Source organism: Acartia tonsa, chromosome 13, assembly GCF_053477335.1.
Source record: "Acartia tonsa isolate MP-2025a chromosome 13, ASM5347733v1, whole genome shotgun sequence".
Classification (NCBI taxonomy): Eukaryota; Metazoa; Arthropoda; class Copepoda; order Calanoida; family Acartiidae; genus Acartia; species Acartia tonsa.
Genome location: NC_137272.1, coordinates 7,482,775 through 7,498,301, shown reverse-complemented (window position 1 = coordinate 7,498,301; position 15,527 = coordinate 7,482,775). Strand labels below are relative to the sequence as shown.

Genomic DNA, 15,527 nt, shown 5'->3' with positions numbered 1-15,527 from the left:
TATGAAGTGTTGTCTAGGAATCAAACAGCATATAACAGGCAGCGTTTTAATGCTTTTAAAAATCATTACAATAGACTTATTAGAAATAGAAAAAAAGAATATTATTCTGAACTTTTAACATCAAATCATGGTGATACTAAAAAATGTTGGGAAATTACTAAAGAGGCTGCTGGGCTTTCTAATACTAAGGATAAGTCTGTCACAGATAAATTACTTATTAATGATAATGAGGTCACAGGTGGAATAGATATCTGTAATACCTTTAATCAACATTTTACCTCAATAGCAAGCAAAATAAATGAAAGGATCGAACCATCTGATAGACCACCTGATTCTTACCTTGAAGAATCAGAACACATCTTTTCAATACCTGAAATTACCCCTGCTCAAATAGTTGAGGTGGTCTTAGAATGGCAAAATAAAAGAAGCTCTGATTTTAATGGTCTGTCCCCCTTTTTACTTAAAAAGATTATTGATTCTGTAAAAAATCCTCTCTGTCATATATTTAATCTTTCCATAAAAACAGGGAAAGTGCCAATACAACTGAAAATAGCCAAAATAATGCCAGTCTTCAAGACAGGGGGTGACATGCATTGTGTGAATGACTACAGACCCATTTCATTGCTATGTATCTTCTCCAAAATTCTTGAAAAGATTATAGCCACAGCTCTGAAACAATATTTAGCTTCAAACAATATCATTGATAGTCTTCAATTTGGCTTTCAAAACCTTAACTCAACTTTTCACCCTATGATTCATTTACTTGATCATGTGGCCAAGGCAATAAACAGAAATGAATACACTATTGGTATATTTTTGGACATTAAAAAGGCATTTGATTGTGTTCCTAAACATATTCTCCTAATGAAACTGAAAAAGATAGGTATTCATGGAAATTTGTTGCAATGGTTCGAATCTTATCTATCAGAGCGCAAACAGTTTGTTAAGGTAGGAAATGCTGAATCCTCTAAATTGGATATAACCTGGGGCGTCCCCCAGGGATCAGTACTTGGCCCGATTTTATTTTTGATATTTTTTAATGATCTTCCAAACTGTACTTTACTTAAAAGTCTGCTGTTTTGTGATGACACCACATTACTAGCTTCAGGGTCTAATTTGAATCAACTTGCTAATTTTGTAAATGATGAATTGCAAAAAATTTCTACATGGTTTAGATCAAATCAGCTCTCTCTACATCCTGATAAAACTAAATTTACAGTGTTCTATTCTAACTTAGGATCAATACAATGTGATGATATTCATTTATATATCAATGAGAATAATTCTAGTGCAAGGAATCCTAATCCTGACCTTATCAAACCCATTGCTTATGTCAACAATGCATCTGAAATTCCAGCCATAAAATTTCTAGGTGTTTACTTTGACCCTAACCTTAATTTTAAGTATCATATACAGAAATTAAATGAAAAGCTCTCAAGAGCTCTCTTTATATTGAGACAATGTAAAAAAATTCTAACTAGGAGCGCACTTAAAACCTTATACTATTCTATATTTCATTGTCATTTAATCTATGGAATTTTGATTTATTCAAGCTCGTATGAAAGTAACTTAAAATCTATTGAAATCAAGCAAAAGATGGCAATCAGAGCAATTACAGACTCTCATTATATAGCCCATACTGGTCCACTATTTAAAACAATGAAAATTCTACCATCTGAATTGTTAGTGCAATACTTTAGAATTAAATTCATGTATGAATTTAAACTTAACATAGCCCCTTGCTCATTTCTTAACATGTGGAAAACACGAGGACATATGTCCCAGGGTAATATTAGACTTAGAAACCAAGAAGATTATAGCATCCCATTTGCCAGATTAAACTTGGTTAACAATCTTCCACTTTGTACTCTTCCAGCCACCTGGAATGCGTTTTTCATTAACAATAGCTTTATAGTGGAACAGGCAACTTCTAGATTTAAATTTTATAAAAAATTGAAAAGAAAGCTTTTAGACAGTATTGTAGTTGCCTGTGACAGGCTATTGTGTCCCTCCTGTGACCTTAACATTAATCTATGATTGTACAAGTCAACCTGTAGCTTACCTTTTGATTGCCTAAAATATATACATTTTTTATAATCGCACAGAGACCCTATTTTTTCTCCACTTTCCTATCCCCCCCCCCCCCCCCCCCTACTTTTCCGAAACATCCTTCCTTGCATATTGCTGTATATAGTGTACATATATTACTTATATAAAAAGACCGCTTAAAAAAAACATTTAAATCGAAGTCTAAAATTAAAAGGCTGTCAACACCGCCCTCAGGCGTTTTTCAGTCCTTGGATACTTGTATTATATTGTGTTAAACCTATAGTATTCATTGTTTATAAAAATAGTTTATTAATAAATTCTTAATGCAATGTAATTACCATTTATGAATGTTGAATATTAAATGTATATGTTGTTTTGTCCCAATAAATATTTGAATTTGAATTTGAATTTGAAATAATCCGTCCAACTTAAAAAGCAATTTTTAGCAGACGATTTTTTTGTTTATATGAAATTTTTGGACAATGTAATATCTTTGATGTTTGAGGCTAGATTTATCATAAGAAATTAAACTTCTATAGTGGACTTATCAAAAATAGGACAGGAAAAAACTCGCATTTCTTATCAAAGTGAGTACACGATTTAACCAATAATATGGATGGCTTGTACCTATACCAGGTTCTAATTTGTCTAATTTACTAATAAGGTATCTACATTATTTATTTTCTGTTGATTACTTATTAATATACTAATTATAAGATGTCAGGCTGACAAATTACAAAAAACTTTAACATTTGTATTAATAACTAACTAATAGATAACAAGAAAAAAGTGAAGTAAATATTTTTGGTATAATCCGTTTCGTAACATCGCCTCAAAAGGGGCGTTATGTCGTATTTTAACAGTAGCTTTTAATAGGATATTTTAGGTTAGGTAAATGTTGATGATTGTCCCGCAGCTGGGGCTAGAAATAGGAGAAAAGCTAGTGTGAAGTTACGAAAACGACCCTTAAGAGGCGTTGTCACAAAACCGACAATTCCCAAAATTTGTTTACCGAAGCTTTTCTTCTCTTAGGACAAGTCAGTCCGTCCGTCCACATCTCTATAATCAACTTTTAATCAATTTAAACGCTTTTATGGATATTGTCATATTTGTTATTGCTATGACTGGCTGAATTACTTGAACCATTATTCCTGCTAACTTGCCAAGACATGTCCCTCTTTTACATATCATCCTTATTTTCGAAACTTATTCATATATTTTTATTGTACTTTCTCATTGGCAACTAAAATGTTTCTTAAATGAATTGACGTTCTTAAACATAAAAATAAATATTGGTACTTAATTAATTGACGAATTTTAAGGATCCTTTTTTACTCAGTAACAAACTATTGTAAATATTATGCTTAATTGATTTAATGGATGTAGAATATACGTGGATATTATGACAGGATAAAAATTTAGGTTGCAATTTGCCTTCATTTTTATTGGATGAACCGTTTGTCCAGTAGGAGGGGCGGGGATGGGGTAAAGGACAGGGATGGGGGAGATCGTTATTTTATCAAAATGTGTTTATTTCTGCCATAGAGTTAAAAAATCAGTTGGTGATTCCATTCAAAGTGGCTGTCGATTCAAGGTAGCGATTTTTCTCTATGCCTAACCCATGCGGGGTAACTAACCCTGCAGAGCCTATTTCTGCGGTGCCATTACCTTGCGGGGCTCGTTATTACCCAATAAAACTTTCCCTAAAGTAATAAACAAACAATCGAAGAACTACCTCATTCCCCCCCACCCCTTTATATCAATTTATTTTAAAATTAAGGGAAACTGCCAATCACTCATATTAAATCATTTCGGACTAAAATAGCTTTTTTAATAGTTGCCAATTAAGTAAACCTGTTGTATCATTTATTACTCTTTTACACAAATAAATCTTATAAATGGACATAATAAATTATAGAGTATTATTTCTAAGTAAATATTCAATTATAATACTAATATGTTTATTATGTTATAACCATTAATAGGTTTATTGATACCTAATTAAACAGACCTCAAAAGACTTTTTACAATATATGAATACATTTTGTACACAAAGGCTGTACAATTTTTAAAGCATAATCTGAGCAATCTTAAACATTAGTCAATTGTACAATATATACGCTGTATAATTAATAAAAATATGTTCATATGGGCGATCTCAATTTTTTGACTGTACAACACAAAATCTGTACAAGTCTTAATACAAAATCTTTGTTATCTATAAATTGTAGTCTATTGTACGTAGATTGTATATATCAAGATAGAATATTATATGTTTATATGTGGGTAATTAGGAAAATATCCGTTTAACGATCACGGGGACCCTGTACACTGAGAATGTACACAATTTTAAAAAGTACACTGGCAAATAACTACCTAGATACTGATTCTAAAAGTTGAGTTTTTAAAATATTTTTATATTTTTAGTAAATAGTACTTTTTAAAACTCTAATGGCTGAGTCCCTAGCATCTTGGGACTCTGTTTGGGAAGGGGAAGATACTGGCAGAAATAGCCAAAAACCCTACCATTACTTGTATCTTTTTTAAAAAATAGCTTAAAACCATCCCAGAATCTATGTGAAGTTTCCCTATAATAGAGAAGATTAAAAAATCTTAATGATTGTTATGTCCAAACTTTTCAACCCATAATTAAAACAACAGAAAGGGTAATTTTGATTATTGAAGATGTACATAACTTAACTTTTATTGTCTTATCCATTAAGATCCCTGTATTTATTGAATGTACTGAAAATTATTCTTTAATTAACAAATATCAAAATACTATTTAATCCAATTATTAAATTTCAAAATCGATCAATTAACAATAAATTTAATGTTAAACGATTAGGAATCCATTAGACCTTAGAACTTTTTTAAAATGCAGCTACGACTCTAGAAAGCATTTAAAGCAATGGAAATTTTTGTCAGTTTGTGAAAACACTAATTGTAAGATATATGATTAATGCAGAGAGAGAGAGATGGGACAATGAGCTGTTTATAACTCTGGTCCCCAAAGTTTTATGTTAACGTTTTCTTCTTCGTTGACTTAACAACGTGTGGGACCCCAGTGAATTTTGATTTGTTGTTTCATCAAATTTAGTGGTCACAAGTTTCAATCACTAATTGTAATCTACAGAAGGGATAATTTGTGTATAATCCTTCGGGATGTACATCAATTAATCGGCCATTGTCCTATCCTTTTATATTCGTGGAGATATATGATTAATGTCTAATTCTATTCAAAACTCAATACAATAATGAATGCCCAATTTGTTGGTTGAAAACAGAGAGGGAGAGGACACAGGCGTTTGAATTAATCTTTATTCCCCCCCCCCCTACCATTATTCAAATTCTCATCGATAAGCATGAAACCTTCCTCTTTTACATCCCCTGAAGGTATGATATCCCTTAAGAAGATATAAGACAATGGACGATAAATTAACGTTCACCTACAATAATGATTAACAAAATTAACCCTTACTTAGATTGAAATTACTGATTGAAAAGTAGCTAGTTTCTTTGAACCAACCAATCAGGATTTTCTAACAGTCCACAATGGTTGCCAATGAAGGAGATGAAATTTTTACAAAACTTTGGGACCAGCATAATTTAGAGACCTATTTCTTTTCCTTTTGGCTTTTTTAAATCCTGATAATTAGGTTAAAATTAGTCTATTCAAACAAAAAATCATCTCTATTCCGCTATTCCTAAAATGTCATCATCAAAGTACCATGTTAATAAGAAAAGCCTTGGCAGATGAAAAGAAGTTATTCTAGGTTAGGTTAGGTTTTGTAAATGTTAATGATTGCCCCGCTGGGTAAGGAAGTTGTCCCCGCTGGGGCTAGAAATATGAGAAAAGCTATTGTGAAAATACGACGAAATCCGCTACTTCGTTTTCTTTCCATGATTCCAAGCCTTTTATACTGTTATAAAAATTATAAACAATAAGTACTACAATTCTTAGAAGATATAAATAAATGAATAGTTGATTAAAGTAATCTTATACCCAACTTACTGAGAATGCATTTAGACGCATGGATAGATATTGGGGAAAAAATAAATTTGCCTTATCTATTACATTTTAATACCTAGTAACCTTTCCCTTCTATTAAGTAGCGAAGCTACTCTATACTTTGAAGTATAAAGCATTTTAGTTTAAACATAATTTTCTTGGCTTCTATTTAAGATACTAGCAGTTGTGCTCCTAGTCTTTAGGAGCTATATATTCGAAGGAGTAAATAAAGTAGGAAAATAGCCTAAAACCAAACTTAGACATAAGAATTAAATAGCTTAAAACCATCACAGGGCCTATAAGAAGCTTCCATAAAATTGAGAACTCAATTGATTCAGTGGTTATCAAAATCTGAAGCTATTCACAAATTATAAAAAAGCCTTACTTCTTTATATAGTAGGATATGACTGAATTTTAATGTTATATTTCCTCTGTATAATTTACTTGGTCAGTTAGTTTGTCAGTCATGATTAAAAAAACTTATACAAATTGATCAATATTGAACTTAATTCGGAATAATATCTTATGCAAATCTAGAAGCTGCAATCCAAGAAACCTCTAGGGTCACTTTGAATTTTAGATTTTATAAGTGGGTAGGGGCTATTTATCTTGAGAGGGTAGTGGTATCCTCCCCCAATGAAAAGCTACACTATAAAGAAGAACGATATTATGATAGGAGAGTTTGAAGAATCCCCTTCCCTGTTTGTTTATACCAGAGTGTCAGAAACTTTGTAAGTGCTATTGCTTGTTTATTCTATCTGTACACTAATTGTTATTAGGTATATATAGACATATATTACGCAACGAAAAACTATTTTTCCTTTATAGATAGATAGATAGATAGATATTTATTTTATGACACACATAACAAATAATAATAATAACAGTATTATAATACAGATATTAAATATTCATATATAAACAAAAAAAATTGAATATGAATAAAAGATTAAGGACAGATCAATCTAGCTTTTCCTCAAATTAAAATTCAATGTTTCTTTCTTTGCCTACTAGTTAATTTGTCAGAATTAAAAAAAGAAACGCAGCATCTCGGGACTAAAAAAACTGGTTTAATCTTTTAATTGTACATTTGTATATCCACAGAAAGCTGTTTATAATACGATGCGAGAAATAACTATTCTTGAATTTTGATTAGTTGACCCCAAACAAGAAGTGTCCAATTTTTCCAGCCAATAATTTTAACAGGATAGGAAAGACAAAATCAAGTTTAATATTTTACAACCATTATTTTCCCCAAAAAAAGATCCATCTACCAAAATGAGTATTTGAAACAATCGATATTTTTCTTCTATTGAAACATCTCTGAAACCCCAAATTGACCCTAGCATCACGTATTGCCTATACACTATATATGTACTCTAGACTTCTAGGCAGGGATGTTAATGGATAAGACAATGGACTATAAATTTATGTAATTCCTAAATGATGTAAAACACTACTTTAATCAAAATCATTGGTTGAAAACTTTGAACAATTTTAGTTTGAACCAACCAATCGAGATTAATAAAAGTACCCAATGTTTATGAGTCAACCAATGGAATATGTTTATAAAACTTTGGGTACAAGTTTAATTTGCAAATTCTGCCATGGCTTTAAGTCATTGTTTTAACATTATACAATAGTTTTTGAGAACCTACACTATAACTCATGTTGTTCGTCCATCTGTCTAATACAACATGGGAAATCAATAGAAAAAGAGTGATTTTCTCAGCCGTTATTTAAGAAAGATGTTTGAAGCTTTTTTGAAAATAAAATTCACATCAAGACCATCTAATACTGATTCAGATAATCTTTAAAAGTGTAAAAAAATAATATTCTAAGCAACTTAACACAAAAATGTATAATTTTGTCTAAAATTAATTTGTCTTTTGTATTGACATATTAACTATGTGTATGAGCCAAGTCACGTTAGCAATAAATATTATTTATAATAATTAATGGAGGCTTAGATAATAATTAAAATATTTTAGAATGGATTTATTATTACTTGGATCTTTAAATTAGTGAACTCTGTAGCGGGCTAAAATAGCGATCTCCCCCATCCCCAACCCTATCCCCTCCCTTCCTACTGGTCAAACGGCCTGACCAATAAATGCGAGGGTAAATTGCAACCTAAATTGACGACAATTTTTTCCCTGTCATAATATTCTACATCCCTTAATTTTAGTATTAGTGATTTTTTTCTTGAAATTCGCTCATTCGTTGGCTTAAAAACTTGAGGTACTTTTTTCAAATCTTAATTGTTTGGTTTATTATCTAGTAGTGTCCAAACTATTCACCAAACAATTTAAATCTACAGAAAGGTTAATTTTGTTTATTATCATTGGGCAAAAATTTGTTTAAATTATGTTAGTTCTTTCATGAGTCTTCAGGGATCTAAGGGGATAGGACAATGAACGATGTATGTATGTACCCCTATTTGTCATAAACAAAAATATGGCCTATAATAGATATTAGTAAATTTATAGTTGGAAAAGTATGGACAACCCCATCAAAATCCTTTCAACAAATGGCACATCAAGTCCAAAAACTTTGGGGGTAATAATTTTAAGTCAATTGCCCCCTCCTTACCTGGAGAAAGAAATATGATTATTTATGAGAAAATGCCTTTGACAATAATTAAAAAACCATCAATTTTAAATTTTGCAAAAAGCTATTTATTTATTTCTAAATATGCATTAGGACATTAATTTAACAAGGATGTCAATCTCCAATTAAAGTGAATCTCTAAAATCAGACGGTAGGACAAACGTACATTAGAACATCTAGAGTAACCTTGTTGTCCTAGGAATTATTTTTCAAAAAATCAGATGAATAGGAAAATAAAAAAATAGCTGTCAAAAGAGTTAATATTCGGTATGTTTAAATTGGACGTACAGACGTTTTGATAATGATTATTGAGTTGCAACGCTTTCTAATTCTTACCTAACTGTCGCAGGAATCATCATTCAAAGTTTGAAATCGAGATGACAATTGTAACATGCGCAAATTAAAGAAAAGAGCTATCCGTTACGTATGTATGGACCGACCCTAATTAAAGAAAGCTTCGCTTTTAAAAATTTGGACATAAAAAAATGAAAAGCAATTCGTTATTATGTGCATTACTGTGGAATGTTGGACATTATTTTATTACACTAATGACTGCACCCCTAGCATCTAGTAGCTCTTCATATAAAGGGTTAGGAAAAACAAAAAATAGTCTGAAACCATTCCAATAGAATTAATACGATTTCGTAGCTGACAAATTTATTGGTAACATTGTCTTCTGTTATTACTCAGCAGCTATTAAAGTTAGACTGCTGAATCTAGAATATGAAACTCCAATTTATAATTAAACATCTACTCTATAATTTACTTTGTCTGTATGTCTGTCCATAACGCTAAGATTTAAATGGACTTTACTTAATACCCCCCCCCCCCTCCATCCAACTTTTAAACCTTTTTGTCTGTACCGAAGGATCTCACTTTGTGATGAATATGGTGCTACTTTACAGTAAAGGTAAGGTTTTACACTATTTTGAGAGAGTTTATCTCAACCTTCTAATAAATGCTGATATATTTAATGCTCTTGTGACAAATGATTATCTTTTCGTGTTTTATTATTCAGGGGTCTAAAAGGGATAAGAATCAATGTACCTTACCAAAGATGATACACAAAATTACCCCGTCTGCAAATTACCCCTTTGGTTGCAATGTTTGTAAACTTGACTTAATGAACCAATCAATTAATTAAAGTTCAAAATTTCCTATAGACAAATTTGTTTTCTGGCTATTCTGATAATTACGGTCATACTAAACAGTAATTCGTTGGTAAGTGATAGCACAGCTAATTATGATGCTTATTGCTAGTTATTAATAATAAATATTAATTCTTGATATTTATCAAATTTACTTATATGGCTTTATTTACTATACTTAGAGCAAGCAAGCGAAGTAACGGAAATTTTCAAATAAATTTGATCCAGTATCTTTATGAGTTAATAAAAGACTGTTCATTATACTTGTCTCCGATTTTGTTTAAACACTTTCTCTCATTAGTTGGACAAAACCTTTTATTGAATCCTAATCGAATCGGGCAAGCTAGAGGTGTCCAAACGTTCTAAATGTTTAAAATGGACATACGGACATTCTGGCAACTATTATAGAGTTGCCACACTTTCTGAATCGTACCTAACTACCACAGGAATCATCTTGCAAAGTTTAAAATCGTGGGGGAAATTCTAACATGCCTAAATTTACGGACGGACGGACAGACCCTTATTATAGAAAAGCTTCGCTTAAAAAAACTACGTTACTATATAGCAAGCATCTAATATGTGATTTTCTTAAAAATCTATGATTAACATGTTTGTAAAAGTTCTTTGATTAATTGTTGGTTGTGAGTTAGCTTTCAAATTTATGTTTTTAAAATACCGAAAAATGAAAAATTTTCAAAATTAAGACAACAAGGACATTCATCTTCAAAACTATTATAAAGAAAAGTTGCTTTATATAGCTTGTAAAATAAATTTTCTTTTATTTAACAAATGCTGTTTTTATAGCGGCGGTGGCTAGATTGACTAATTTATAATATTATTATGTAGCTTTCAAAGAATGTAGGTATATATAGTTACTTATTAGGGATCTAAAGGGATAAGACAATGGCCGATAAATTGATGTACATATCCAATGATAATACACCAAATTACTCATTTTGTAGATTACAATTATTGGTTGAAACGTTTGGACACTCAACTTAATAAACCAACGAATTAAAATTCGTTAAAGTCCTCAAAGTAGTTAAGTCAACGAATAAGAAAACGTTGGGTACTAGTTTAATTAATATCCTAATATCCCCGCCCTCCCTGGAAACTAATGCCTATTGTAGCTTATAGTGGCGGCTCAATGGACTAATTGAGATGCATAATGCTAAAGTGTTCTTTCAAAACTGTTTAATTTTATATCTAGTTTTTTTTATATAATGTTTTTGAAGTAACTACTCCATAACTTACTTAGTCTGTCTGTCTGTCTGTCTTACATTACTGCGATTTCTTATTTTTGTTTGTTGATTCCCCTGACCAATACGAATTTTTATTACAAAACGATGTTGACTGAATTTTAGCTAATTTTATACTGTATTCTACTAGATTTATAAGACAAACTAACAGCTACGCCCCTAGAGGCAATATAGGGGTTTGTTGGGGAAAGTCGACCCCTGCCCCTCCCATAAAATAATTATACACATACCTTCCATAGATCTTTGAGAAGCTGCAATGTAAAGAAGAACCATATCGGTTCAGCAGTTACCGAGATCCTTCGATACAGACAGACATATAGATATCTTGTTACTTTATAATACAAAATATGTATGGGCTAAATAAAAACTTCGCTACAAATTGAATTGTACGTTATTATAAAAACATAATTGGTAATATTATCCAGCAGTAATGAATAACATGTTTATAAAGCATTATCATATTATGTAATAACCAATAACTATTCCATATTTAGAAATAGGCAAGGGACAGGCATATGTTAACTGAAGAAAAAAATAATTTGCCTCAAACTTTTGGGCTAAATCTTATAAAAGACACCTAAAATGATAAGACAATTAACGGTAATTTGATATACATCCCTAATGATTATAATCAAAAAATCCCCTAATCCTCAAAACCATCAAAAAATAATACAATTTGAAAAAAATTAATTACAGTAAATGTCTCTTTTCCTAAGAAATTACATGATAAATAAATGATCAATATCATTAGCAAACATAATGCCTAGCCCATAAAATCAGTTTTTCTTTAAGTCATTAGACAAAATATATTTGAAATAAGGGAGGAAAGGAAGATCTTTTAATTTTTTTATTACTTAAGTTCAAATAAGGTTAGGTTATATTGGGAACTGGGTAGCCCTGCACGCCAGAAAAAAAACCGTTTGGTAGCAAAAGACGCTGGCATTTATTTTCAAATTAATTTAATTTTCAACAAAAAAGTTAAATCTTCACTAAAAAGCCATACATATACAGTTAATCTTACATATTTTAACATAAAAGCCCTTCAGACGAAATCCTAACTTTGAAATCTAAATTTTTTCTTCTGAATTTTGTGGGCTATCATAACCGTTTCAATATTATTTTCAATTAACGCAAAAATATCACAATTTTTCTATATTAGGCTATTAAGAATCATATCAATATATACATATTTTTTAAAGCAAAAGTTTTCTATAATTAGGGTCGGGTAGGGGTGATTTCTCTTTGGAGGTTGGTAATAACCTCCCCAAAAAATATTTATAAACCTTCCCAAGACCTATAATAAGTTACACTGTAAAGGAGAACCATTTTGGCGAAACTGTTAGCAAGATCCTTAAGTACAGACAAACATCCTGTTACTTTTATATAATGATTATGATCAACTATAGGGGATGTGATTGCACACTTTAGAATTTACATAATTAGCATTTATCCACTATTATCCCAATAGCAATTTGTTTAACTTTACATTAAACACTCATTAAGGGTTTGTGTGTGTGTGTGTGTGTGTGTGTGTATGTGTGAGTATATTTATATAAAAGTAACAGAATGTTTAATAGTTTATATTTGTATCTGTCTGTCAAAATCTTAAAATCTTGTTGACCGATATGGTTCACCCTACCAAAAGAAATCGCCCCAGGGAAGTATGAAGCATTGGACTAAATCTATACATATAATTTATATCTTACATTGTCTTACCCCTTCTCTAGGTAAAAAAATATTCAAAGTTCCACAAACCTCCCCAAAATTATGGAGCCAAAAATGTAATAATGTTGTTATGAAAATTTGGATACCTGTGTAATTTTAAGTTCAATGTCATCTACCTCCCTGCTTTACATATGAATTAAAAGTTTTTTTTGTCGCATCGTATTATAAACAGCATTCTACGGACATTAAAATTAAAAGATTAACACTATACTAGTATTATTTTCATGAGTTTTGTTTATTTTTTTAAGGAAAAACTTCTGTTATACGATGCTACATATGAATTTTTAGTATGGCTTAAAACCTAATATAATCCAGTGGATATTATTCTGTTTCGAAGCAATACTAGAAAATGTAGGAAGTGTCTAAAAAATCAGCCATGTGACGTCATAAAAATGAGGGAGATGAAAGGAGAAGTTGGAAAGAAAACCGATAAAAAAGAGATACTCATTTCTATGACGTCACATGGTTAATTTTAAGACACTTTGTCCAGTTACCTATCCTTGTTGTTCTTACCTTGAATAAATAGAAGAGGCACCAGGATGGACGCAAGATTTAATCTCAACATTTTTAATCAATTATTTAGTCGCTAGGTGTCTCAAATCTGAAATTAAAATCAAATTATGAGTTGATTTAAAAGACATAGACGTGTATATGCTCAGACGTGCGTGTTTAATTTTGTTGAAACAAGGATGATAATATTCCCTCTTCCAAATGAAAGTGGATTTTTTGGTGCTTTTGTTTTGTTAGGTTAGGTTAAGTAATGGATTGTAAAGCCCCAAATGGATTTTAAAAATGAGGTAAAAAAGATAAAAGGCAAAAAGGAGGAATAGGGGGTGGGGGGTCAATTTTAGGATAACAAAGTAACACAAACATAAATGTCACAAAATAACTGAATAAGACAATGGATGATAAATTTATATTTATCACAAAATAACTCCTTCTATAAATTAAAATTATTGGTTGAAAATTTTGGACACTAATATTATGGAAGTTGAATATTTAAGCCCAAGGAGTTTTATATACGAAATAAGTGACATTTGATTAGTTAAAGAAAAGCTTTAAAAAGTTATAAATGTTCTTTTTGAGCTTGAAGGACTCGAAGGCTAGACATTTTTAGCAACTCTATAATTTAATGTTCATATTAACTTTTCTATTATTTTTTTTACATATTCATTAAATTATTAAAGATTTAAAAAAAAAATTTAAACAGAAATTCTTATTTAGTCAATATGAAGATTTATGATGTTCATTCACCATTGTGACTTGAGCTTCGCTTTAATAAGTGCTGTCATCCTTGATTTACTTACACCTAGGATGGGAGGGAATATTGGTCTGTAAATTACAATGGTACTCAAAATTGTTATAAAAATACTTTCATTAGTTCACTAAGAAACTTTGAGGGAATATAATCTATAATACAAAGTAGAACGATGTCTGTCTGTATGTCTGTTTGTCTGTCTGTCCTTCTGTTTGTCTGTCTGTCTGTTTGTTTTTTGCAAAGGATCTCGCTAACCGCTGAACCGATCGGGTTCTCCTTTACAGGGTAGCTTCTCATATGTCCCGGGAAGGTTTATAACTATTTTCTTAAGGGGTGGGACACCCCCAACCCCCCAAAAAAACGAAAAATCCCCCCCCCCAAAAAAAAAATTCTTTTTCTTTTTAAAACTAAAATTAAAATAGTGGGTTAGACTACCCCTCCCCCCCCAAACCCCCCCCCCCCATCCCTCAGAGAGGCTAGGGGCGAAACCGCTGGTAAATCATAATAACTTTATCACTAATAATCTTAATAAACAGAAGGGATAATTTTGTTTATCACAATTGGGAGTATATATCATTGTATCGTCCATTGTCTTATCCCTTAAGATCCCTGCATTGAAGCACTGTCTTTGCTTGTGAATGTTGTGGTGGACTTAAATACGCTTTCTCATTATATTTTCAATTTTGATTACAGAATCAGTTTTTCAGTTAGGTACATTAATGAATTTGCATTACGGGGGAATGGAATGGGGTCGTAACCTTTTAATAATGGACATAGAAAACGTGGATATTGTGACAGGGCAATTATTGTCTTAAATTTAGGTTGCTAATATAGTCCTCAAATATTGATAAAGTCCTCCATAGGTCATAAAGTGGATGGAGGAAGGGGCGTTATATTTAGCCAGCTGGGAAAAAATTCATCAAAATATGCAGGAATCTCTAACAATATTCACGTAAACCATATTTATTTATACAATTTAGTTTTTAAAAAATAGAGGGGTGGAGATTTTTCTAGGATTTTTTTCAAGGGGGGGGGGGTTAAGGTACTATCCCTAAATTAGCGTTTAAAACACGACGGGACCTACACAAAGCTTCACTATAAAGCCATATCAGTACATCGTACAACGATATTTTTGAGTTTAAACACACAAAAAAGAAAATTACTTTTACAAAATACAAAACACTATCTCTTAGTGATCCATTCATTTACCCAGCTGATTTGATTCAACCAAAAAACGGTTAATTAATAGCTATATAAATTGAAAAAAGAAGACATAAGGATAGTTTTAATTGATTTTTATGCTTGATAATGTTAAATAATATATTTCGTGTTCTTTATGCTTTATTCCTAAAGTAGCTTTATTGTTTTAAGTGTACAGTCTGAGTATACCACGGGATGATAGGACAATGGACAATAAAATAATGTTCCCATCGATTATGATTTACTAAATTACCCCTTATATAGGT

At 31.1% G+C, this 15,527-nt stretch overlaps 1 protein-coding gene across 1 annotated transcript in view; it reads right to left on the bottom strand.

The window, feature by feature from the left end:
* Window positions 1-13,407, bottom strand: part of LOC145304015 (uncharacterized) — a 60,159-nt gene extending 46,752 nt beyond the window's left edge. The window contains exon 1 of the mRNA XM_080145768.1: window positions 13,317-13,407. Within this exon, the coding sequence (XP_080001894.1) occupies window positions 13,317-13,368 (52 nt within the window). The 5' untranslated portion in view covers window positions 13,369-13,407. The remainder of the gene's footprint in view (window positions 1-13,316) is intronic.
* Window positions 13,408-15,527: the final 2,120 nt, after the last annotated feature.